Source organism: Vicugna pacos, chromosome 4 (assembly GCF_048564905.1).
Source record: "Vicugna pacos chromosome 4, VicPac4, whole genome shotgun sequence".
NCBI classification, from domain to species: domain Eukaryota; kingdom Metazoa; phylum Chordata; class Mammalia; order Artiodactyla; family Camelidae; genus Vicugna; species Vicugna pacos.
Window position 1 is genome coordinate 68,444,106 of NC_132990.1, and position 25,183 is coordinate 68,469,288.

General features: G+C 45.4%; 1 protein-coding gene across 9 annotated transcripts in view; it reads right to left on the bottom strand.

The window, feature by feature from the left end:
* The window catches only part of TTLL11 (tubulin tyrosine ligase like 11), a 227,283-nt gene extending 202,500 nt beyond the window's left edge, over window positions 1-24,783 (bottom strand). For 6 of the 9 annotated variants that reach the window (XR_012072252.1, XM_072960060.1, XM_072960064.1 and 3 more), the window contains exon 1: window positions 24,164-24,783. Coding sequence is in view for 8 of the 9 variants with exons in the window: in XM_072960060.1 (XP_072816161.1) it covers window positions 24,164-24,598 (435 nt within the window). In the remaining variant the exon portion in view is untranslated. The remainder of the gene's footprint in view (window positions 1-24,163) is intronic. The other 3 variants (XM_072960068.1, XM_072960063.1, XM_072960061.1) reach the window with 1 other exon arrangement.
* Window positions 24,784-25,183: the final 400 nt, after the last annotated feature.

Genomic DNA, 25,183 nt, shown 5'->3' on the forward strand with positions numbered 1-25,183 from the left:
TACCTATACGCTCATCCAGGTACCCCTGTGGTTTGGGGGAAGATCTCCACTTTACTGTTTTCCTATAACAAATTACCACAAACTGAGTGGCTCAAAACAACAGGAATTTGTATTGTCACAGTCCTGGTGGCCGGAAGTCCGAAATCAAGGCACCGGCAGCGTTGGTTCCAGCAGCGGCTCCGGGAGAGAAGCCGTCCCATACTTCCCTCCCACTTCCAGTGCACGCCCGCTGCCCTGGGCGTTCCCTGGCTTGCAAATACATCACCCCAGGCCCTGCCTCTGCCTCCATGTGGCCTTCACTCTGTGTGTCTCTGTGTCTTCTCCTTTTCTGTTTCTCATAAAGACAAAGGTAAAAGTCTGGTGGAAGAGTCGTTGGATCTGGTGGGGAAAGAAGACTAAATTCTAAATCCTTAAGAATAAGAAAGAATACTAAAAATGTTTTAGAACTGTGTCAAGCAGCTTTAAAGCCTCGGCTATAATGTCTTCTATTCAGTATAGTTACCGTGAAGTAAGTTCTCCAAAGGAAGGCAAAAACTAACATTTATTAGATGCCTACGGTATGCCAGTTGCTCTCATGCTATTTCATTCTCATCTCCCAATACCCCACTGACTAGATTGTATTTATCCATTTTTACAGACAAGGAAAGCAAAGCGCAGAGGTCATTCACAGCACACTATGCTAGGGGCTGAGCATGCAAAAATAAATATGAGAGTCTTGATAATAAAATGATAAATGTTAAACATAACAGTCACAAGTAATAAACATGAGAATCATGGTTCTTGCTTTCCTGGACCTTAGAGTCTAGTGGGGAATGCTAGACACTTAAAAATTATTACAAAAATAATTATGAGTGACCCAGAGTGGGGGGCATCAGGAGATGCCTTGGGGAGCTGAAGAATAAGAGGACAAAGGAGCCGAGAAGGGGTGGGGAGAGAAAGGAAAACAATTTCCTGTTTGCAGGCAGAGGAAATGGCAGCTGACATCTCAAGATGCAGACCTTCAGTCATGTGCCCGAGATAACACAATTTATCCGTGGTCAGATAGGGGCTTTGAATCCTGTGCTTTCTGACTCCAGAATTCATGTTCCTTCCACTGTAATACAATATGACCAGCTGTGCTGCAAATCTAAAGGGGACAGCCCACCAAGAGGACCTAATGCCCAGCAACAACACTCAGTGTTTCCCAAGCTGATCTGATGAGAAGCATCGGCCTCAAGGGGCTTGTTAAAAAGAATAAAGATTCCCCAGGTCCCATCCCTACTGGGAAATCAAAGTTTAACAAATGCCCCAGGTGCTTCTTACGATCAAACAAGTTTGGGATATGCTGAGTTAAGGCTCTGGAAAACCTAAAACCCAACATGCTGGGAGTTTACTTAACTGCAATCTCCTGGACATTTTTAAGAAATGGGTGGATGGAGCTCCTTGAAGTAATCTAGCCTTTCAAGAAGAAAAGGATTGGACAAAAAATAAATAAAAACCCTCTAGAGATCAATCAGTCAGCCAGTCAAATAAAAATGATCCCTTTCAGATTTTCACCATCTCTCATTCTGGATTTAAGTAATGTCCTCTCGGTATAGATTTTGTGACTGCTGTCAAAACAAAACCCATTCCCTCACCAGCAGGCTCAGGAACATGCAGCTAATTTGGAGTCATCACTAATTAAGGAGCTGAGTAACCGAAGCAGCAAGACAATAAGGAACTTCAAGCATTGGCTTTCATCCGGGAGAGGTTATGGATTTAGAATCCAAATACTTGGGTTCAAATCCCAGACCTACCACTTACTAGCTGAAATGTGCAAGTTAATGAACCTCTCTGAGTCTCATTTTCCCCGACTGCAAAGGGTGGCTAGTAACACCCCCTCTGCCGAGTTATTCTGAGGAATATACAAGAGAATGGAGGTGGTGGCCTGACATGAAAAGGGCCTTAACAAATGTTTGTTACTAAATTACAAAACAAGGGTGAATGTATAGCCCAACAAGAGAAGGCTGTGCTCATATGGAAATGATAGTTAATAAAGATACACTGAATTAATTAAAAAAAAAAGACTCAGAGGCACAAAGCACTAATTCTAAGCTATGCTGTGGAAAAACAGAGCCTTCCCAGTACACGGTAGATTGAATTATACTGTGGTTCTCTGGATACGAGGTTGTAAAATGTGGGGGTGGGAGGGAGCTGTGATGTGCTAACGTTTGTTCACAGGCAACAGATTTCCTAGGAAATGGAAGCACTACACCCAGGTTCCAGAAGCAAGAGCAGACTTCAGGCTGAGGTGACACCGGCTCATGACAGGGATTGTGGGTCATTAGTAATAATAATGCCATGCAATTTAGAAAGTGCTTTAAATGGCTTTGCTAAGAGCCAGAAAACACAGTAAAAAGAGAAGTGTGGGGAGGACACCAGGGAAGGACACAAATCACCGAGCCCGAGTCCAGGGTCACGGAAGGAACAATTTTGCCTCCTTACTGAGGGTAGAGACAGTTCAAAGGTGGAAGCTGACAGTGTACACTGGACTGTCACCCAAGAGCGGCTGGATTAATGAGGTTGGTTCTAAGCATGTCAGACACCGAGCTCGGGGCCACAACAGACCCTCTTTCTCTACGAAACTCAGCAAGGCCACAGATCTTTAAGAGGCGTTGCTAATCAGCACATGTTCATGCAACAAGTGAAACTTATTCGACATTCAGGAAAGTTCTGAGTTCCCTAATTAAAAAGAAGAGAGGCCCACAGAGCAGAATCGTCATCAACACTTGAGCTCAGACCTTGGTTCTGCATGACCTTGAGCAAGTGACTTAACCTCTGTGAACCTAGCACTTTCATCTGGAAAACAGGTATTTTTCACCTCGAAGGTTTGAAATGAAGAGACCAAAGAATGAAATGAGACCATCTATGAAAAGTATCCAACACAGAGAAAGCACTCAACAGTGCTTCTCGGACACAAGAAGAAAGAAACAAACAAAAACAAAGAGAACTCTGTTTCTATTGTAGTAAATCCAACTTCTGTAACGGGTGTGGGGTTCAGAAAGCTGGCTGACAATTTGTTCATGTGGGAAAATACATTCTGGAGCTAAGAGCCGATTTGCACTGGCTTATAATCTGCCAAATATTTCTGCAGCGAAATCTGAAATCCAAAGCACCATGGGATGAAGGACCAAGGATCTCTACTGGTAAAAGGTTTTTTTTGGTGGGGGTAATTAGGCTTACTTATTTTATTCATTTACTTTTTTTAATGGAGGTACTGGGGATTGAACCCAGGACCTCATGCATGCTAAGCACCCACTCTACGGCTGAGCTATACCCTCCCCGCCATTAAAAGTTTAAAAAATAAAGAAATAATGCTCTTTATCTCACCTTCTCATGACAAACCAAGTTTCTAATTCCTAATCCTTTCTCTCCACAATAGTTACCAGAGTAAAAATGTTCTAAACCTTTAAATCCTATTTTTGAACAGAATTAAATACATGGTATGACTCCTACAGGGATTTCCATCCTACCGATGTTCTCACAAAAGTGTACAAAGACATATACACAAGGATATGGTCGTGGCAGCTTTAAAGAGTGTAAACAGCTAAAAGAGTGTCAGCCATAAATAAAATGATGCAGCAAATCAATATATACTGATATGAAGCAATAGCTCAGTTATATTATGAAATGAAATAAAAGGTGTAGACTGTAGCGCATGAAAGCATTAGGTAAATTAAAAGGGCTGTTTGTACACGTATACTTGTGTGTGCAAATCTCTGGAAACCCATGGTGGTTGCTTTTGAGGAAGGGAAGTGAAAGCGGGATGAGTGAGTGGTGTATTTTTCAGTGTTTATACTTTTAAACTATGCAGATTTTGTCTGCCATGGGCATGTTATTAAATTTTCAATCAGTAACATTGAGACACATGGTAAGAATAAACATGCTAATGACTGGAGTAGTAATAGTCACGACAGAGTGGACACCTGCTATGCACCCCCGGGGCTCTCCTGACAGTCTCTTTCCATCAGCCTCTAAGGTAGGGTGACTCTCCCCCTTACTCAGCTGAGGAAACTGAGGCTCAGAGTTAAGTTAACTCCTCCAAATTCACACAGCTAGCAAAGAGCAGCCCTGGATTTGAACCTGGTTTTGACAAACTCAATGTCCTTTTTCTTTTCTTCTCTTTTTAAATTTTTAATTGAAGTGTAGTTGATTTACAATGTTAGTTTCAGCAAAGTGATTCAGTTATAGGTACATATATTTTTTTTTCTTTTCAGATTCCTTTCCATTATATGTTACTAGAAATTGAATAGAGTTCCCGTGTGCTATACAGTAGGTCCTTGTTGTTTACCTATTTTATATATAGCAATGTGTGTCTGTTAATCGCCAACCCCTAATTTATCCCTCCCTACCCTTTCCCCTTTGGGAACCATGGTTTGTTTTCTATGTGAGTCTGTTTGGTTTCGACATCCTTTTTCTACACTGCTTTTGGCAGAGGTTGCCGGATGCTCACCAGAGTCCGTTTCCTCTTCTTCTGGTCTCCCTGGCAGTGGCAAAGATGTTCTCCTTGATCAAACCTTTGTCAGGCTCTACCGACCACTCTTCCCAACTAGGCCTTGACCTTTGAGCTTTCTCGTTCGTCTTTGCATCTCCCAGTTTTACCAAGAATCCTGCTAAAGTCAGTTTACAAGAATGCCCCACCGCTGACAGCTGATCCCCCTCAAAATCTAATCAAACTCTTCATCCCCCACCAGTGGTATCTGATCGCCCTGCTCTGCCTTCAGCAAGAGTCCTGTCAAATTGGTTTAGCCAGACCCGTCACCGATACCCACCTGTCCGAGCTGTATTTGGAATGGAGCCCAGTGGTACACGGAGGTCTCTCTCCCCTTGCTGCAATAGTTCCTGAAGAAAATTTGTTTTTACCACTACTGTCCCGCCCTGGTTTCCTTTGACAACAGTTAAATGTGACCACGTGCCTGAGTCCCACCCACTGGGATGGGGGCAGCAGTGACATGTGTGCCCCTCCTTGCTCTTTCCTCTCCTTTGACCTGGCTGTTGATGATGGAGACCCCCAAGGGGTGGCGGGGCCACAGGTGGAAGGAACTTGGGTCCCTGAATGCCACCCCAACAAACCGAAAACCTCCACCCAGGTGTTACAAGGGCAAGAAATAGGTTGCCGTTATGCTGCGCCCCTACACATTTGGGTCTGCTTGTCACAACAGTTTAGCCTAATCTAGTGAATACACACAGCAAACCCAAAAGACCAAGACCGAGAACAAGCCAAGTGATTTGGGCTTTGAGACCCCTTTGTGTTCACAGCCTCCGCTGAGCACCCGCAGCATCAGGCGCTGATCTGGGGGCTGGGGAGACAGCAATGACTGGGACAGCCCCTGCCTGTGTGGTGTGGAGACCCCACTCCCCTGCCCCGAGTATCTGAGTCAAAGTCAGAGACACTGCAAAGCAAAGAGAGCATGACAAGTGTTCATTTATTCGCTGCTAGTCAGCGAGGGTGCCAGGACGGAAGACAGGGGAGGATGGGATGGGAGGGGTGGGTAGAGGGTGGGAGGGGGAGGTCGTTCTCCTTGTATGGGGGAGTAAGCGAGAGCCCCCTACTGGACAACCCCAGAGAAGGCCCAGCAGCATGATCCCCCCACCTCCATAAAAGCAGCTTTTCCTGGCGAAAGACAGAAGGACAGAAACAAGACAGAGAGAGGACTGGACTCGCTCCCTCACACCATGCATCTCTGTGCCCCTCTGCAGCTGAGGCCAGTGCTGGGACACATGCTCACATTCTCCCAGGCTGAGCTCCACACACACACACACACACACACACACACACCACTGTCTCTGTCCTCAAACTGCTCAGGGCTCAGCCTCCACGAACAAATCATTCTCCCCAATGAAAACCCTGTGTGCAGAGAGACAGACCAAGGGCCCTGAGGACACAGAGGAAGCAGCGGCTGCCTCTGCAGCGGAGCTCACGACTGGCTGGATCTTGAAGTGGGGCTCCAGGTCCAGCCAGCAGGGGGTGGTGGGGAACAAAAGCGATTCCAGACCGAGAGACCAGTGAGAGCCAAGGATGGTGGCACCAGACTGACCTGGGCTGTCGGGGTGGAGTGCGACTGGGCGTGGGGGGCAGGAGGGGAGGCTCGGCCAGGCTGAGGCTCCCTGGGTAACATAGGGAGATCCTAAGGGCCTCAAATGCTTTGCCGGGATGTGAGGGGGATTGTGGACACGAGAACATAGACCCCGTGGCCCGCCATCCTGCCGGCAGCACCTCATCCCTTTGTCTCTTGAGATGCCGCCGTCATCCATTTAAATGTGACACCCTGAGGAGGAAGCAACAAATTCTGCACCAACTTGCTCAGTACTAGTCAGCAAAGGTCTCAGGATGGATTCAAAACAGAGGGCCAGAAAGACAGAGGAGAGGAAAGGGCAGACAAAGGGAGAGGGTGTTGGGAAGGCCAGTGACACCCCGCTCGGGCCGGAAAGGACCCGCCAGCCTCCCACAGCAGTGAGCAGCCCGCTGCCAGGGCTGGCGGGGAGCGCAGGTCTACACTCACAGGTCTACACTCACAGGTCTACACGGGCACAGGGCTACACGGGCATGGGCTGCTGACCTCCACGCCATCTGAATTTTGCACAAAAATCAACCACTGCTTGTCTGGGGACAGAAGACAGCCCGGGGAGGCAGCACGGTGCAGTGGATGGAGAAGGCCCATGAGGTCAGACCCGGGCTGAATTCTCCAGGTGGCTGATGGCCTGGGCACTCCACTTCCTCGCCTACAAAAGGCACAGCACCGGCTGCGAGGAGCATTAATGCAGAAGCTTCTAACCAGTGCGTGGCCCGGGAGGACCGTGGGTGATGCACGTCCCCTTCCCTTTCTCCTTAGGATGAGGGCCTTGCGTGTGAATAGCCCCTTTATTCTTTTTTCTCAACATGGTCTGAATCTGATTTAACTCTGTGTCTTCCTCCTCAATGAGGCTGAAATATATCATTGGTTACTTAATGGCCCATCGAACAATGGGGTCTTTATTAAATAGCAGCGTGGTACCCAGGCGATGAGGATGTGAATGGGCCACAAATCTCTTCCCACTGCTCTGGTGAAGACAGTTTTCAGCTGCCCCCCTGAGCCTCTGTGTCTCTCTGCCTGGAAGGAGCTCTGGGAAGGGTCACCATTGCCTGGAGGGACACATGAGATGGGGGCTGGAAGCCTGAGGCCCCTCCCTCATCAGAAAGGAGGACAGTAGTCCCCAGGGAGAAGGGACTCAGGTGAGCCAACTCTCTCCCAGAATTGCCACCCACCCCACCGTGCAGCCCAGAGCACGGACAGTGCACTGGACTTGGCGTTCACAAAGACCTGGGTGCACGTGCCGGCCCCAGCCTGGGTCACCTCATCTGTAAAGTGGAGCTGATGAAATCTGCCTGATTTGCCTCCGGGGGTTGCTGGGTGGCTCAGTGAAGTCCAGCGTTGATTCCACTGTCGTCCGCAGTGAGGGCCTGTGCTCCTGCCTCGCTGATGGCTCACAAAGTATCACCTCCGCAACGACACGATGCCCCCGGCCACTCGCCGCGTGCTGGGACTCGACCAGGAAGTGCCTCTCCCTGCCCTCAAGGAGGCTTTCCCTATGTGTAGTTCAGCACCCCTAAATGCACCTTCCACACCACAGCCAGAGGGCTCAAGTATGCAAATGTGGTTTTTCACACACACACACACATACACATTTATATTCTTCCAGTGGCCCCCCAGCTGTCAGGGCACAGTTCAGACTTCGACCACTCGGCGCCCGCCTACCTCTCAGGGCACATCACCCGTCACTCTCCCCTCCTCAAATCCTGTATTCCAGAGGCCTGAAATGTTTGCAGTCCCCCAAGTCCCCGTGTTCCAGCTTGCCACCACGCTACTGTGCAGGCTGAGCCCTGTCTGAACGCTTGTCCGGCCTCCACCCCCAGAAAAAACTTGACTCACCCCTCTCTTCCTTCTAGACTCAGCTCAGGGCCCCGGCTCGGGGAGGCCCTCGCTGAACCCTGATTCGGAGTCAGCTGCACCCCTTTCCTGTCACCAGATCGTAGTAGCTAGAGTGCGCTTCCTGGCGGGGAGGACTCGTGGGGTGGCAATTCATTGCTTGCCCCACTGCTCAATGGAGTCCATGGCACAGAATAAGGCTTCAGGAAATGTTTGAGGAATGAAGGAAAAAAATCATGTCAGCCAATATCCATCAAAAGCTTATTATATGGTTTTCCAGGCACTGTGCACTGAAGTGTGAGGATCTAATAATAAACAATAATAAACAAGACAGAGATGGCCCTTGCATTCGTTGAATTTAAAATCTGGTGGGAAAGAAAGAAAATTTAACAAGCCATAAAATACAGCTGCTTCGTGCTCTGAGAGCAGCGACCCGAAGACAGAGGAAGACGTAGGCAGGAGAAGGGAAGACCAACAGTCCAGCTAAAAACAGAAACACCTCACCCATCTGGAACTCGGCTATCTCACTTACCCAGAAAGCAGCAGGAGCCCAGGAAGAAGGCTTAGAGGCCTCTAACAGCCACAGCATGTCCAAAAGACTGCACCTTAGTCGCCTGAGTGCCTCTCACACACACACACCGGCCTTTGCCAACACTTCCCAGTTAGCCCCATCCTGCCTCCCTGTCTCCCAGCACACTTCTAGTAGAACTCATAGCACCTTGCATTGGAATCACCAGACATGTCTGCTCCCCGGGGACTGAGCCCTCCAAGGCCACCATGTGTGGCTTTTTAGGTCATGCACAAGGATACGGTGATGCTGTCCACATGTAGTCATCTTTACTATTTCGAACACTTTTCATATCTTATAATATTCTTGACTCTATGACAAGTGGATTATCTGTGATAACAAAATCAGTTATGGCATAATATTTACATGTCATCATAATGAAAGCACTTGTTGATTTAAAGTGGCAATTCAGAAATATTCTGGTTTAGTAAACAAACCTCATCAGATGATTCTGTTTGGGTCATTTTATATTTAAGATGAGAATTTTCTGGCACGTGGTAGTCAAATGACTCATTTTAACAAGACAGTATATATTGTTCCCCTTTGACAAACTGGATTATCAAAAGACTATGTTGATCTAACAACATCTAACATAGACTGTGTTTCTAAATAAGATCTACTTTTACACCTGATGTATAATTGGTGACTACTGTCACGTTTTAAAAAAATCCCTCATGGAGACTAATGCAATCTGAAGTTTCATGTTGGAATTCAGTCATCTGATGTTTGTTTACTGTGCCAGGGTATTTCTGAATTCCAAGTTTAAATCGATGAGTACTTCATTATGACACCATGTAAATATTATTTAATAACTCATATTCATTTATCATGAGTAATCCATTTGCTGTAACAAATTTGTTGAGATGGAAATAACAGATTGACTAATTTTAATATTTTTTCCTTGAGGAGGGGCATCTTTTTGAAATTCATTCAAAAGAATGATACAGGCCAGTAGTGATCCTGGTTCAAGGACAGGGATGTTGTCTGATTGTGCCTTTATTGTAGTGCTTTGCACAGGGCTTGAGGCTCAGGAGACATCAACATAAAATTGTTTAAATGAAGACCTCAAGGTCTCAGAACCTAAAACCATATTTGTATGCTTTACTTCACTGTACTTTCTAGAAATACTCCCACACATTCTAATGGAATAGTCGTGCAAAAACTCTTAGAACAACAGTCTTAAGTGACAAGCTGAAGCTTATTAAACTGTCACCCGGCAGGGACCATTTGCCTCTCCTTTTGTTCCCTAGACACGGAACACTTTCTCCCAAAAAGAATGTCTTAGCTGTCAGAAGTTTTCACACTCACAACATACCATTAGAAGAACATCTTTGCAACCTGCCTAGGGAAAAAATGTCATGAAAATCCAGTAAGATGGTAAGGCTTTATGCAGGTAGTTTCAAATTGAGCCTGAGACTCCTTAAGAAAGGGACACGTGCACAGGCTAGCGAAAGCTCTGCTCTCAGGGAGAGTAAACTGGCCAAAATCTAAGGCTTGCAGTGGCGTACAAACAGCTAGCTCTCTACTTCTGGCTTGAGCTTCTCAATGCCAGCGACAGGATGAGTTCACAGCCTGGAATGCCTTTATGTCATTTCCCTTTAAAGAAAACAGTCACTTTGAAGGTGGTGCAAAAAACAGCACTAGAACCATTGCTGATTCACAGTTCAATTCAATCAACGTTTGTTGAATGCCTTCTCTGTGCCAGACATGAAGGAGACAAAGACGAGAAAGACAAGCTCCCAGCTACTGAATACCTTACAGTCCAGGGCAAGAGACAGGCCATCTCAATCAATATCTTCCCCACCCAGCACCCTCCTGTCCCGGGCAGCACTGCCTCTCCCCTGGGGTCTACAGTAGTATCCTAACTTGCCTCTGCCTTGACTCTGGGCTGTAATCCATTCTCAGTAGGGCGGCCAGAGTGAAAGTTTATAAAGGTTTAAGTGTAATTCTCTTTTCCCTGTACACAGGCAATGGTCTAACCTCTGCATGTGGTTAGAGCATAACAAGCCTCAGAGATACGAATCTCAACAAATCCCAAGCAGAATAAGTAAAAAGAAATCCTCACTTAGGAAGTCATAACGACACTGACGACATCTAAGACGAAGAGAAGATTTTAGAAGCAGCCAGAAAGAAGAAGACATTTTCCAAGTAAAAGAAAAAAATTACAGTGAGAGCTGACTTTGCAACAGCAAAAATGGAATTGAGTAAACGGTGGCATATCCTCAAAGGGCTGAGATCATGTGACTATCAACCCAGCACTGGATGTGCAGCAACACTGTCCTTCAAGAATGAGGGCAAAATGCAGGTAATTCCGGAAAATAAAAACCGACAGCCCATTACCAACTGTTTCTCACTAAAGGAACTTCTAAAAGATTACTTCCAGGAGAAAGAAAATGACCCCATATGGAAGGTGTGAGTCATAAAATAGAATAACAAACAGAGAAAATGGTAAACACATGGGTAAATCTAAAATGCAGAGACTATGTAAAATAATAATGTCTAATTTGTAAAGTTTTAAAAAAAGATACAGTAAGATAAAAGTAAAATATTAGACAACAAAAGCACGTAAGTTGGAGGATGCACCAAAATGTGAGCATCCTGAGATCCCTGTGCTGTTAAAAGGAGAGTAAAGATGCTAACTTTAGACTTTGTGAAATTATACACATACTACATTTTCTATGGTAACCACCAGAAGAATAAAAACAGAACTTCCAGACTAGTATGGGGGGAAATAGGAAAAGAAAAAAAAATCAATTAAAAAAAATATGAAATCCATAATCATACAGGGAAATGTTAATATAACTCTTAAAGTCAGTATTAGGTCAGACAAAAATATTAGGGCTACAGAATCTGCAGTACAATCCACAAGCTAATCTAATGTACATATGTAAAACATTGCATTCAATAACTAGAGAATATACACTCTTTTCAAGCACATACAGAACATGACCATGTATTAGTCTATAAAGCAAAAAAAAAAGGAAAACAAAAAAAATAAGGATGGAGGGCATAAGAAGGGGAGGAAAGAAGAAGTAAAAAAAGAAAGAACATCCTTTAACCACGCTGCTATTAAGTTCCAAATTACTAATAAAATGATAAGTAGAAATAAGCTCATATGTTTAGAAACTCTAAAAATCCAAATAACCCATGGGTTGAAGAAAAAATTTTCAGGAACATTTAAAATACATAGAACTAAAAGGTGTTTTTTGTTTTTTTTTAATGCTACATAATAAAATTTGTGGGTGCAGCTAAAGCAGTACTTAGAGGCAAGTTTGTAGTCTTGAATGCTTTTACTAGAAAAGATGATAGGCTAAGTATCCAACTTAATGTTAGAAAAAGAACAACAGAATAAACTTCAAAAAGTTGAAGGAAAGAAAGAATGAGCAGAAAGCCATGAAACAGAAAACAAAGATACAGAGGAGATACTCAATAAGCCAAAAGTTACTTCTTTGGAAATAATAATCAAATTGAGATCCATATAAAATACTGTAAGTGACCAAAAAAGGTACTTAGCCTAGACTAGGGTGTATGTAGGAATCAGGGAAGACTTATGTCATGATCTGATCCTTGAAGAACGTGTAAGAGTTGGCCAAAGAAAGGAAGGGGACATTCTAAGGAGGAGGAAAAATATGAACAAAGGTAAAGAGGAATGGCACAGCATGAAGGTTCAAGAGAACCACATGATGCTGCCAACGAATAAAGTTCAAGGCATGGAATATGTGACGTGAGTCTGGAGATGCTTAGGGTCAGATGTTAATAAAAAGATTCAACTGTACCAGGTATTTACAGGCTAAGTACTTAAAATGATTGTATCTTTTTATTCTGGCAACAAACAACTCCTATTCCATAGATAAAGAAATTGAGACTCAGAGAAAAATTTTCCCAGTGTTACAGAGTGTGTTGTTTCAAACCTATGTCTATGTGGCTCCAAAGCCCATGCTTTTACCTGCCATACTACACACATCACTGGAAAACTTAATATGGAGCCTCCATAATGAACCCAAACTTTATTCTCCAGACAGACATTTGAATTTCCTGCCCAGAAAACAAAACTCACTCTTATGACAAAAGTTTGGAGGGCTGTTATAGCTGCCACTACTTTGGGCCACCAGGGCAGGATTCCGTTAGATACAGGTGTCCAAGGAGTCCATGTACCACTGACAGGCAACACTGCAGCACAGAATAAACATGCAGAATTAACAATGGGGGCACTTTACTGATTTGAGTTCCTGGAGCATATTTCCAGTTACTACCCAGGAGACAAGTACTGTTCAATGATGAGAAGTGGATAAACATATGGCATTTTATTAACAGCTTTATTGAGATATAATTCACAGACTATGCAATTCACCCATTTAAATTGTACAATTCAATGGTCTTTAGTATCGTCGTCGAGTTGTGCAACCATCACAATTGATTTAAGGACATTTTCATCACCCCAAAAAGAAATCCTGTACCTATTGGCAGTCACTCCCCACTTCTCCCACCCAAAGCCTCCTTCAGCCCCAGTTCTAGGCAACCACTCATCTATTTTGTGTCTCTATAGATGTCCCTATCCTCAATCACTCCTGTAAATGGAATCGCATACTATATGGATCTTTTATGACTGGTTTCATTCACGTAACATGTTTATAAGGCTCATCCATGCTGTAGCATGTATCAGTATTTTATTCCTTTTAAGGCCAAATAACATTCCACCGTAGGGACAGTCCATATTTTATTTATCCTTCAGTTGATGGACATTCGGCTGTTCCCACTTTTTGCGTGTTGTGAATAATGCTGCTGTGAACATCAGTGTACAGGTTTTTGTGGACAGATGTTTTCATTTCTCTTGGGTGGATACTTAGGAGTGAACTGCTGCTATGTGGTAATTCCGTGTTTAACATTTTGAGAAACTGCCAAACTATTTTTCAAACGGCTGCACCATTTTACTTTCCCACCAACAGTGTATGAAGGTTCCAATTTCTCCACATTCTCGCCAACACTTTATATCTGCCTATTTTATTACAGACACGAATGTATCTGGTGGGTACAGAGTGGCATTTCATGGTGGTTTTGATATTCGTTTGCGTAATGGCTCATGATGGCATGTGACATTTTAACACAGCTCTTCCTGTGTCCTTTTTTCACACTAGAGATATTTTTGACAAAATCTAAGAAATAACTTATTGAGACCTCCAGCAGTTTCATTGCCCAACTGTACGTGAAATGCATAAGCCTTAACTCATGGGTAGAAGAATGGGGGTGGGGTAAGGAATCAGAGGCAGGGAGAGGGTCAATGATAGGGAGAAAGTCAAGTCTGTCCACTGAATACATTATTTGAAAATTTTAAAGTGGCTTTACATTTTGATATGGCTATTTCAGTTTAGATGTAATGACTACACTCAAATGGCCATATCACAATGCCCTGCTTTGAGCTGGGCACTGATTACTAGAACTAGATTTGGTAAAGACAGGGAGAAGATTCATTTATGTCACTCTCTTCCCCAATGTTAGTCATTATAGTCTTCAAAAGTAAACACTTATAGGAACTCTCATACACTGCTGAGTATTCATTGCTACAACTTTTTGGGAAAGCAATTTGGCGATACATTCCGAAAGTCTTTAAATGCGTATGCCCTTTAACCTCATCATTTCATTTCGGGAAAGTTGTCTTAAAACAGTGTGAAATATAGGGGGAAAAGTACATCAGAAATTTTTTTCATAGAGGAACAAAACATTTAATAATATGAAAGTAAATAATGAAATATATTTCACTGAAGGGGATATTTTACAGCATTTAAAATGACATTTATGAAAAGTCTGTACAGCGTAAAAAAATGTTTAAATTATAATGTGGGCACTAATGCTAACATAAAAATCAGCTTTGTAAAATATTAACATTAACATAATTTTATCAGTTTTGTGAAACAGAAAAATTTACACCTAGAAGAAAATACTGGAATGAAATTCTTCAAAATAAAAACAGACATTGCATCTCAGTGGTGGGATTACAAGTGGCTTTTTTCTTTCTTTTTTCATAAGTTTTTAATATATTAAATAATGTGCAAGGATTATTTACCCAAGTGATACATGTGCTTTTATATAAAACTAAGAGCCAGGCTCAGAGCCCAGTCCTGCACTGAATGACTTCAGTAAACACTAATTTCTGGTGGTCTTATTTCTAAGGAGCCAGGAAGTCACACTCTACTTTGAGGGACAGTGTGGTCCCCCGAACTAGACCTGGCCTGAGAGCCAGGAGACTGCCCTGAGTTCCGAGCTGTGTGTCACTTAACACCTCTGATGAGTGGGCGAGCTGAATGGACCACTGCCTTGGAATAAAGGTTACATGTGCTTTTAAGATGGGACATCAGCCCTATGACACGAGCATCAGGATGCCCCATGTGGCAGAATTAACAGGGGTAGGCATTCAGCCCAAATCTAACTCCAGACCATACTGACTTCTGTAAAACAGAAATAGCGAAGGGTACCACTCACCGCACAAAGTAAAAGTCAACTTAGATAAACGTATGTGAAAGTTCCACATAAACTATCTAGATCCTAGAAATGTAAGTCTCTAAGGCTCTCCACACTGCCTGTTAATTCTCTAGAAGATTAATAGCACCTGAAAATAGAATTGTGTCTTTATTCTGCCTTCTTAAGCTAACAAGTCAATAATAATTAAAGACTGCTTAGTGACTAGCAAGAAAAAGAATGCTTTAAATTATAATCATGTATATCATGCAAGGCAAACGGTTATTAGATGTTTAAATATCAACAGGGGAAAGGATATGCAACACAAATGAGGCAAAAATGATATGCACAATAAGAAAAACATAAACAAACAAAATATTAACATAAACAACCCAAAAGAGAAACGAACAAAAAATACATTTAGGCATTTCACACATGAAGCAGTACAAATAACTAAAAAATTTATACAAAAAGCCCAACCTTGATGACAATCACAGAAATGTAAATTAAAAGTACATATCATTTTTTTTAAAGAACATATTTTTATCTATCAGTTTGGCAAAGATTTAGAAGATTAACAGGATACAATATTGGAGAGGGTAGGAAAACACAAGCATTTTCAAACACTGCTGGCGGCAACTTGATGGTAACTGTCAAAACACAAAGTCCACACACCCTTTGATCCAACAATCCCTAGGAATTTATCCTACAGAAGTATTTACACAAGTAAATACTTAACGTGTGAACAGTGATGTGTACTGCACCATTCTTTGTAACAGTGAACAAGAAACATAGAAACACCCCCATCAATAAACTTTACGGTGGTACTTCCATGAAATGAACTATTAGGTTGTTACTAAAGAAAAATGAATCTGTATGTTCTAACAGAGAAAGATGTTCGGGATGCACTGCCGAAGAAGCAGTTGCCAATTACCATATATATTGTATGACGGCGGCATGTAAAAATAAAATAAAAATTGTTTCCATTTCTATTTACGTACGATATACATGTATCTCTTATATCTGTCTCTGCACAGGATTGATGGGTGGGTGGTCACTGGCAAGATGTTCTAGTTCTCCTCCTTCCGCTCATGGCAGGACCACGCATTCTAGCCCCTCTCAAGTTTGCCACGCGATGTATCTTGCTTTGGCAAATGAACTGGGAGCAGAATCTCTTCTGGATGGAAGTCTTAAAAGCCAGCGCAGAATTGATCATGTTCCCTTCCTCTCAGAGACTCACTGAAGCAGCTATTGAGCTGGAAGCCTCGTTCTCTGACTAAGACGAGAGCTCCTGGTCCCTTCAGTGCCACCAACCCACGCGGAACCCCTAAGTGTGCACAAGAGAGAAACTTCTGGTATTGTGTGGTTGCTTGTTAACTACAGCACAATTTAGTGATCCTGACACATACAGGAATAAGGGGAAAAAATCTAGGAAGACACATGCCAAAGTGTGATCTTGGTGCTACCCTAAGGAGAAGACAGAGTGGAACAGGGGGAGGGTGGGGCATGGGGAGTGGGGAGGGGAGACTCCGGGGTTTTATGTTATATCCTTGGGAACTGTACAAATTTTCATAAGCACACGCTGGTTTTAGAATCTAAACAAAAGGTATCTGTAAATAGTCCAAGATATCTATAAAGTTTTACATTGTTGCTTTTAAAAATACCAATAACCATAGTTCTGATGCAAAGAGAAATAAAATCTCCCTGTGACCATAAAGAATAAAACATGAAAACTGGCCTTCATCAGAGTTCCAGGCAGAGGGATGAAGGACTTCTTTGAAAAGCAACACTATACTTAGGGATGACAGCGTAGGAGGCTAACTGCCCTGTTCCTCCAGCTCCATCAGACACGTGCAGGTTTTACTCGACAACACAGAAGCAGGTGCAGGAAGAGAAGGGGCCCTCAGCAGTGCCTGCTGGAGTTAGGAAGCATTTATAAAATTACTAGATGGTGGTTCAAAAACACCCAGAGAAACTATACATGTACACAAACGGCAGTCGAGGCAGCCGTCCACGTGCTGTGATGCGGAAGGAGAGACGTTAGTTCATCTGGGAAAGAGAAAGAAGATCACTGTTTTCTCCAGCAAAACAACATCCTTTATGGAGGACTCTCGGGGAGTGACTGGGCTGCAGAGGGACAGTCACATGGAAAGCACGTATTTTATGCTCATTCTTAGAGATGAGGAATCTTTGGCTCAGGGAGGTAGAGGAACTTTTTCAGGGTCACAGAGCCAAGACTCAAACCCACGTCTGGTGTAGTCTTTTCAGGGTCAGCAGGGAAGGCTCCTTAGGGATGAAAATAAGGAATAAGGAAACCAGTCCAGGGAACCTGCTTCTCCCCTACACAGCTGGCAGGTGTGTTCACACACAACCACCTCAGTTCTCCCTGTGAACGACTCACCCTATTTGTCTTAGGAACACAAAAGTTAAGCACTGATGTCGCTCAAACAGCTAAAATAAGTTTCCCACGGTGACATATATAGTTAATACACCAGAGAATAAGACAGGCACCAGGTCCAGAACGGCAGCTTTAAAAAATTCAGTCAAACTCATGAAACTTTAAAAGTGTAACTGATTTAAAAAGAAAAGAACTTTAAATCAATACTACTTTTTAAAAATTTAAACCTAGACTACATCACATGGACATTCATTCAAAATGTAACTTGTCCCTTGTCCTGCAGAGATCTTGGGGTATTTTTGTTATCTGCTGTCTCCCAAGAACCCAAATACAGCCTGACACAAAATAGGTCTCAAAGTATTTGTTAAATTATTGAAATGAACTGGTCATGTCTGTTTAACCTATACATGCAGGTGAAATTCTACAATAGTTGTTTTCAAGTTTTAAAAAATATATATAGATCAAATAACCAATGTCTATGATCACCCAACAGAAGGAAAAGTAACATTAACTGAATGCAGACAGGGTACCAAGCAGCTGGTTAAGGTAACTTACATACATTCCATCATTTAATCGCACAAGAAATTTACAAGACAGGCATCACTAGCCCATCGATACAGTGGAAGAAATTGAGGCTCAGAGGGGTTCTGTATGCAGTACCCAGCCAGTTTGGTCACACAAGTAGTTAACGGCAAGGATTTCAACTCATCTGTCTGAATTCAAAGTCCAAAGGGTTACACCACCTTCCCGCTAGAGAAGGCACTGAAAGAGTGGCTGATTACTTTTATAATATGTTCTTCACAAGGAATAGATTTAAAAGAAAAAGAAAATGGGTGGCTGAATTTTTGCATTCAACTTCTGCTGGTACAAAACCAGAATCCAGAAAGCCACCAAGATTGAGGTTTATTTATAATAGAGAGCGTGTTCATATAACACAGAAAATTGCTCTAACAACACCTGCTACAAAACCAAAATTTTAATTTGCAGTAGTTATAGAACTTGAATATGAGCACCTGGAATTCACTGTCTTTTAGGGGCTCTTACTGTATGGTGTTACTGTGGATTCATGAAGCTATTATACATATTGTATCGTTCAAGTAACAGTGGTAGTGAATTGTGATTTTTATGGCATGACAAGCTTAACCTGCAAAGGAAAAATTCCAGTGGGTTATGTGTTAAAATAACATGTCTGTTCAAGGAGAACACTTGACAGAGTAGGATATAAACCGTCCTTAAATGTAATGCTGTTTTCAAAAAATGGAAAGTAAATCGCAAGATGATCACTAAAATGAGAAAGGGAGGGAATGTTAATCTATCCAATCTTTCATTTTCTAATCTGCCTTCTTTCCCCCAAGAATCTGAGACATGGCTATTCACACAACAGGCTCACGTCCCCCAGTAGTGCGAGGCAACTCAGTGAGTCAAGTGCACCAGAATTTCTTCTCCCTCGTGGGCTGCAAGGGGTAGGATTTGGAAGGGGCAGGCACCAAATGCTCCCTCTGCCAGGCAGGATGTATTTCAATGAGTTTTATTTTAAGTCCTATTTGCAACATCACTCTCCCGGTTCTCAGCGACTCCACTGTCATTTGAGAGCTGGGAGGCAGATGAGGAACGGGAGGGTTAGGAAGCGGAGGATTATAAAACACACTGAAAAGTGGGCTTTAGAACAAGACAGTCAGTCTACAGTTTGAGCCCTGGCTCTTCCACTTACTTGCTGTGCCCAATTCAGTTTATTATTATCAATTATTATCTGGGAAGAATAATACTAACAGAATAACTCTTTGCAGGGTGAATTTTAGCAAAAGATTAGCAAAGACAGAATAGGACTGGATCCTGGCTACAAGCACAGGCCCTGGGTGGCTCTACCCCTTGTTCCCTGTGTGACCTTGGACTAGCCCTGAACTAACCTCCTAACCTCAGTTTCTTCATCTGTGAATGTAAAATGGTAATAGAGCTACTTCAAAGGGTTGATGGGAGGATTAAATAAAATAACCCACAGTAAATGTTCTATACAAATTAATGTATAGAAGAAAGCACGCAGGCAATGCCTAGCACATAACATGGTATTTCATAGACCGTAACTAACATTGCACAAAGTGCAAGTCTGATGATGTAATAAGGATATGCATGTTCTGAAGAAAGGCTGGATACTTTTCAGAAAAAGGCACATGATCTGGACACTCTAAAACAAAGAGCTCACACTGTAATAGATCTTGGGACAGGGCTTATGCAAACAATTATCAACAAAGGTCCTTCTGTCAAATCCCTCAGTGCCCTTGTTCACGTCAGCTGGTGGCCATGGCACCACTGTGCACATATACACAACCCATATCTCCAAGGAGGGCAGCTCACAACAATTGCAGCATCTATTCCCCATGCTGCCTTTTCCAGGAGGTTTTCCGTTATGAGGGCGTCAAAACTGCAAAAAGAACAAACAGGAGATTGGCAGAGAGGCTCACGTGACTGGAAGAGGACCATGCAACCCCGTAAATACTTACTGAGCATCTACTGTGAGCCGGGACCCATTCCTCTCTTTCCTGTTCTGGCTTGACAGTGATTCTGTAAACATGATTTTGCTCTTCTAGAATAAACTTTGGTCTTACCTACAAGTTTACAGTGCTAACATGTATGAGCTGTTCTTTGAGGAGCAGATTTAGCATTGGGAGCACTGCTTAACTAGACCTGACCAGAGTGGATACGACTGAAAACTGAATCATCAGGGAGTTGATGTGGTTTGCTTGGGACTGACAGAGGGTGGGGAAGGGAAGCTCCGTCTACATATGGCAAGAATCTGTGATCACAGTCAGCCGGAAGCACAAACTTCTTGCCACAGCCTTCAATGTCCTCCAATCTGGCTCCTTCATCTCGCTCTGGTCACCCACACGCTAAGCAGCCATCACCCCATCCCGCCTGTAAAACCTGATCCCCTGCCTTTGATCCTACTCTGCATGGAATGCCCTTTACCCATTCAACTCCCAGATGGGACTGCAACTGTCTGTGTGCATGTCTGTCCCTGGAGGGCAAGGAGTGACTCCTTTTCATGCCTACATCAGCCACCCCCAACCCAGGGTCTGCCAGTGTCCGCCAGCGGAAAACAGTGGGAAGGGCTCAGCATGGAAGGCTGGTTTCGAATGAATACCTGTTTCAAATGCTAGCTCTGCCCCTTACCAGCCGTCTGACCTTGGATAAGTTAACCTCTGCGGACTTCAATTTCCTCCTCCGTAAAATGGAGGCAAAAAGGCATTCACTTTACTGTTGTTGGGAGAATTGAATCCTTAGGTGTACATAAAGCACTCAGAAGAGGGCCTGGCATGGGAAGAGCTGGGTCAGGGGGCGGCATCACCCATGTTGTTCGTTATCACTGTTACTTTTGTCATTGGTAAGTGTATGTGGAATTTTAAAAAGTGAAGGAGGAAGGGAGGTGGCGCCCTGAGGCCGAGCTCAGCGCTGCCCCTCACCGCCCACTCACAAAAGGAGACACAGACCTTCCACTCTGGTTGGTACTCATGATCCTCTTTCATACCTGGGTGGTCCACCCACCCCTGCTGGGGACTCCCAAATCCTGCAGTGACAGCACAGAGTGACATACAAAGAACACCGCAGCGCACTTCCTTGCAACCCAGCCCCCAGCAGACTTCCTGCTCCTAGAAAGTCATTGCTGAGCTGAGCATTAGCCATGCTCTTGTCCAACATCAGCCCTGTGACAGAAGGGGAAACTGAGGCCTGGGGAGACTGTGTTTGCCTTTTGTTAGTACCTGGTTTATATACATATGTTACTTGTCGTGCAGTCAACTTTGTAGTAAACACTAAGGGTACCATAATCATCATTGAAAGCGGGAAGGAGGGGAGGGTGGGTACAGCTCAGTGGTAGAGCACATGCTTAGCACACAAGAGGGCCTGGATTCAATCTCCAGTACCTCCATTAAAAAAAAAGAAGAAAGAAAAATTTTTTAAATTATAAACCAGGAAGGAACTTTAAAGTTCACCTTGTCTGACGTTTTTCAAACTCCACATTCCATGGTGTCAATGAGATGTGAGCTCTGTTGCAAGTCATTCATTCATTCATTCATTGATCACCTACCATCTGCTGGGCAGTGGGGACACAAGTCAGACACCACTCCTGTCCTCGGGACCTCACAGATGAATAGGGAAGAGTGACAGTGGGTAAATAATCACACATTAATAGTAAAGCCTTGTTGTGAGTGAATTATGTTTTAAAACGGACTAGAATGAGCATCTCCACTTACAGCCAATATGCTTTCTGAGCAGGAGATCAGGCAGGCTTGGGGCTGGAGGAGGCAGTTACAGGTAGTGCCCTGGAAACTGCTCATCCACTGGCTTCACCACTGCAAGGGCCTCCCATAGACTAACATTACCAGGATGTGGGTGCAGCAGTAGAGACTGGGAACCACTGATCTGGCTGGACCCACCCCATTTGACAGATAGGCATACTGAGGCCTAAAGAATTTAAACTCACTTGGCAAAGTTGCAGAGCGGATAAATTAAAGACACTTAAGATTCTGTAGGGGCTCACATAGCCTTCCCCAAAAAAAGTCCACATCCCACAGTGTGGCATGCAATCTGACCCATGCTCCCTTCTCCTGCCTCCCCTCTCACCATTCTGCCGCCCACTCTACCATCCAGCCCTCCTGAATACAACTCTGCGGTGCCCACACCACTGCTTCTACCAGGGATCCAAAGTCCACAGCCCCTAAGTAATGCCTGCTCATCCTCCACACTCAGAACTCGGCTCAGGGCCTCTCCTCCAGGAAGCCCTTCCCGAGATGGCCCTCCTCTGCCTCCCAAGGCACGTACACCTTGACATAGAGAGAGAAACACTCATCACATAAGGTGTTCATCCATTCAACAAATATTTATTGAGCACCTTCTATGTGCCAAGCACCTTTGGATACAGCAGTAAATAAAGCAAAGCCCCTGCCCTCATGGAGCTTACATTCTAGTGAGGGAAACAGACAATAAACAATACGAAATATGTCACTGGAGTTCGGTGCTACGATAAAAAAATAAAGACTAGCAGGCATCAGCGGGGGATCACGGGGGAAAGCCTCTCTGAGGAGGTGGCATTTGATCAGAGACCTGAAGTGACAGGGTCAGCCACGCAAAGAGCTGGGGAAAGAGCATTTCGAGAAGCAGCAGCAGCAAAGGCCCTGTAACTACTGTGATGACTTCTTTACTTGTGTCTCATCACCTACTGAACTAGAAGGTCCTTGAGGGCAAGGGTTACATCATAAGCATCTTTGCTTTACAGGGCCCAGCATCCATAGTGGACACTTATGGAATGAGTGAACCAAGCGGGCCCCACATGTGTGCCTGCTGATTTCTGAGTCCACGTGGCTCCATCTCTTGAGATTTGGCCAGCTTTGTGTGTCTCTCTCCCACAGGGCTAAGCTAAGTATGGGCTTTGCTTGGGCCAGCCTTCCCTAACTCTGTGGCCTGGTCTCAGTCCCTTCATTCTCCCTTCATTAGGACCATGGCACTGACAAGCTCTTCGGGTTTATCCTGTTCTGGTCCTCATATCTCCAGTCTGGACCTGGGACCCTGTCCAGAAACCCAGATGCCTAGTACTGGGAACCTCCCTCATTTTCTCCAGGTTTCAGAGGCATGAAAGTCCTCCCCCAAGTCCCAAACCCCAAGGCTGGGGGGCCCTGACGCCTGGAATCAGACTTTCCCATGACTAAGCCCTCCCTACCTAGAAGTCAGCCCTTCCTGATTCTGGACTCCCCTCCAAACCACATGACTCCCTCTGCTGGGACACCAACCCTCCGACCTCATCAGTCCTTTCTGTGGCCATCTTCCTGTATGTTCCAACTTGATTAAACCATTCCTGAACACCTACCATAGCCAAGGCCCAGGCTATGAGTACCTGAGTCCTCATGTCGCCTGCCACAGATCCTGTTCCAGCAGCAGAATATCTGGGCCCAAGTCTCCAGATTTGACTACCCTAAACCACAGCCCCGACACTCATGAAAGCACGTGAAATAACGTTAGGTGCTGCAAATACAGTCAAACAGTTTTATCCACTCAGCCAAATGCAACTGATACCCTCATTCCTTCAGTCACCCTTTCACCCACCATCTCTGGACACCTGCCATATGCCAAGCCTTGGAGCATAAAATGCAGTGCCTGCACTGATGACAATGATGGTGATGGTGGAGGAGAGAGAGGAGTGGGTGGTAAAATTAGTAACCATTAACTGCACGCTTGTGCTAGCTACAATAAGCCCTAAGTCTTCTAATAGTAAGAAAACTACCAGAGAGGTATTACTAGCCTCATTTCATAGAGGAGGAAATAGGCTTAAGAGGTGAAGCAACTTGCTCAAGGTCACACAGCGAAGCAGCAGAGTGGTGAGACCCCAGGTCCGTCTGCCTACAAAGTACAAACTGTTAACTGCCCCGAGAGTCACACAGTAAATGCGAAGCAAATATTAACTTAGTAAAGAAGTGAAAGAGAGAGGGTCTAGAGCCCTGGGGACTCACAAGCCGGTGGAGGATACAGACATATAAACAAATATCTAGAATGTGGGGAGGCGAATGCCGACGTCTGGAGACCATGGAACTGTAGGGGAGCAGCAGGGGAGCCAGAGGAGTTGGCTAACTTGACCTGGAGGGCTCTGAAAGCCTTCTTGCTCCAGTGACTTGGGGGCTAGGCTCTGAAGGATGAGCAGTTTGTGGCTGACCAGCAGGCTCAAGCTTGGCGCAAGGCAGGAGCTCGGCCCCCGGACCTGGCCTGGGCCGGCCGACTCCTCTGAGGTCGTCCAAGTCCACCCCCCTGTGCCCACGCGGCCGGGCCGGGCCTCACCTCCTTCCACTTGAGCTGGCGGATGCTGATCTTCAGGGCGTCCAGGGAGGTCCTGGCCTTGGAGCTGTCCACTGTGACGGGCCGCGGAGAGCAGTACTCGTCGGACTGGCCGGAGCTCCGCTTGCAGCTGCGGCCCTTGCTCCTGGACTTCCCGTGCGGGCAGAGGCCCTGCGCCGGCGCCGGCTTCGGCCTGTACACGGGCAGCGCGGGTGGCGGCCGCGGGGAGACGCGGGCGTCGCCCTCCTCGGCCGCGCGCGGAGGCCCCGGGGTCGGCTCCTTGGGCTGCTCCTCCGCCGCCTTGCGCTCCGGCTCCCCGGCCGCGCCCGGGTCCACGCGGACCTGCTCCTTCGCCGCCTGCGCTTTGGCCGCGGTCGCGGCCTCCGCCTCCGCCTCCCACCAGGCCGCCAGCTCTCTCTCGGGGCTGCCCCGCAGCATGGCGCTCAGGGCCGGTGCCAGCGCCAGGGCCACCGCCGCCGCCGCCGCCGTCGTTCCGCCGCCCCGGCCCGCGACCAAACTGCCGCCGCTGCCGCCGCTGCCACGCGCTCCCCGCCTGAGCCCGTTGCCATGATCGCTCAGGCTCCGGTTGACAAGGGCAGGCGCCGACTCGGGACGGAGCCCGGGAAGGGCCAATCGCCGACCTAGCCCCAGCGACCTCATAGGCGAGGCCGCCCACGTGACCGAGCCTGTCACAGAGGCGGCGGCGGCCATCTTGGAAGAGGGCGGAAGCGGCCTCTGCCCGCCCACCCGGGGAACCCGCCGTGGCTCTGAGCCCGCAGAATTTAGAGCCGAGAGTCTGGAGCTTGATAGTGGAAAGACGTTGGGCACTTACGGGGCTCATGAGCCCGGGGACTGGGGCGAAGAGACACCAATTTCAAACAAGAAGCCCACTTTCCCCCGCCCCATGCACACTCACAGGGATAACTCCCGGTCTGATGCAGGAGGCACAACTTGACCGGTTTTAGGCAACTCGACGGTCAAGAAGCACCACCTCAGTCTGACGATGGACGTGACAAGTCCAGG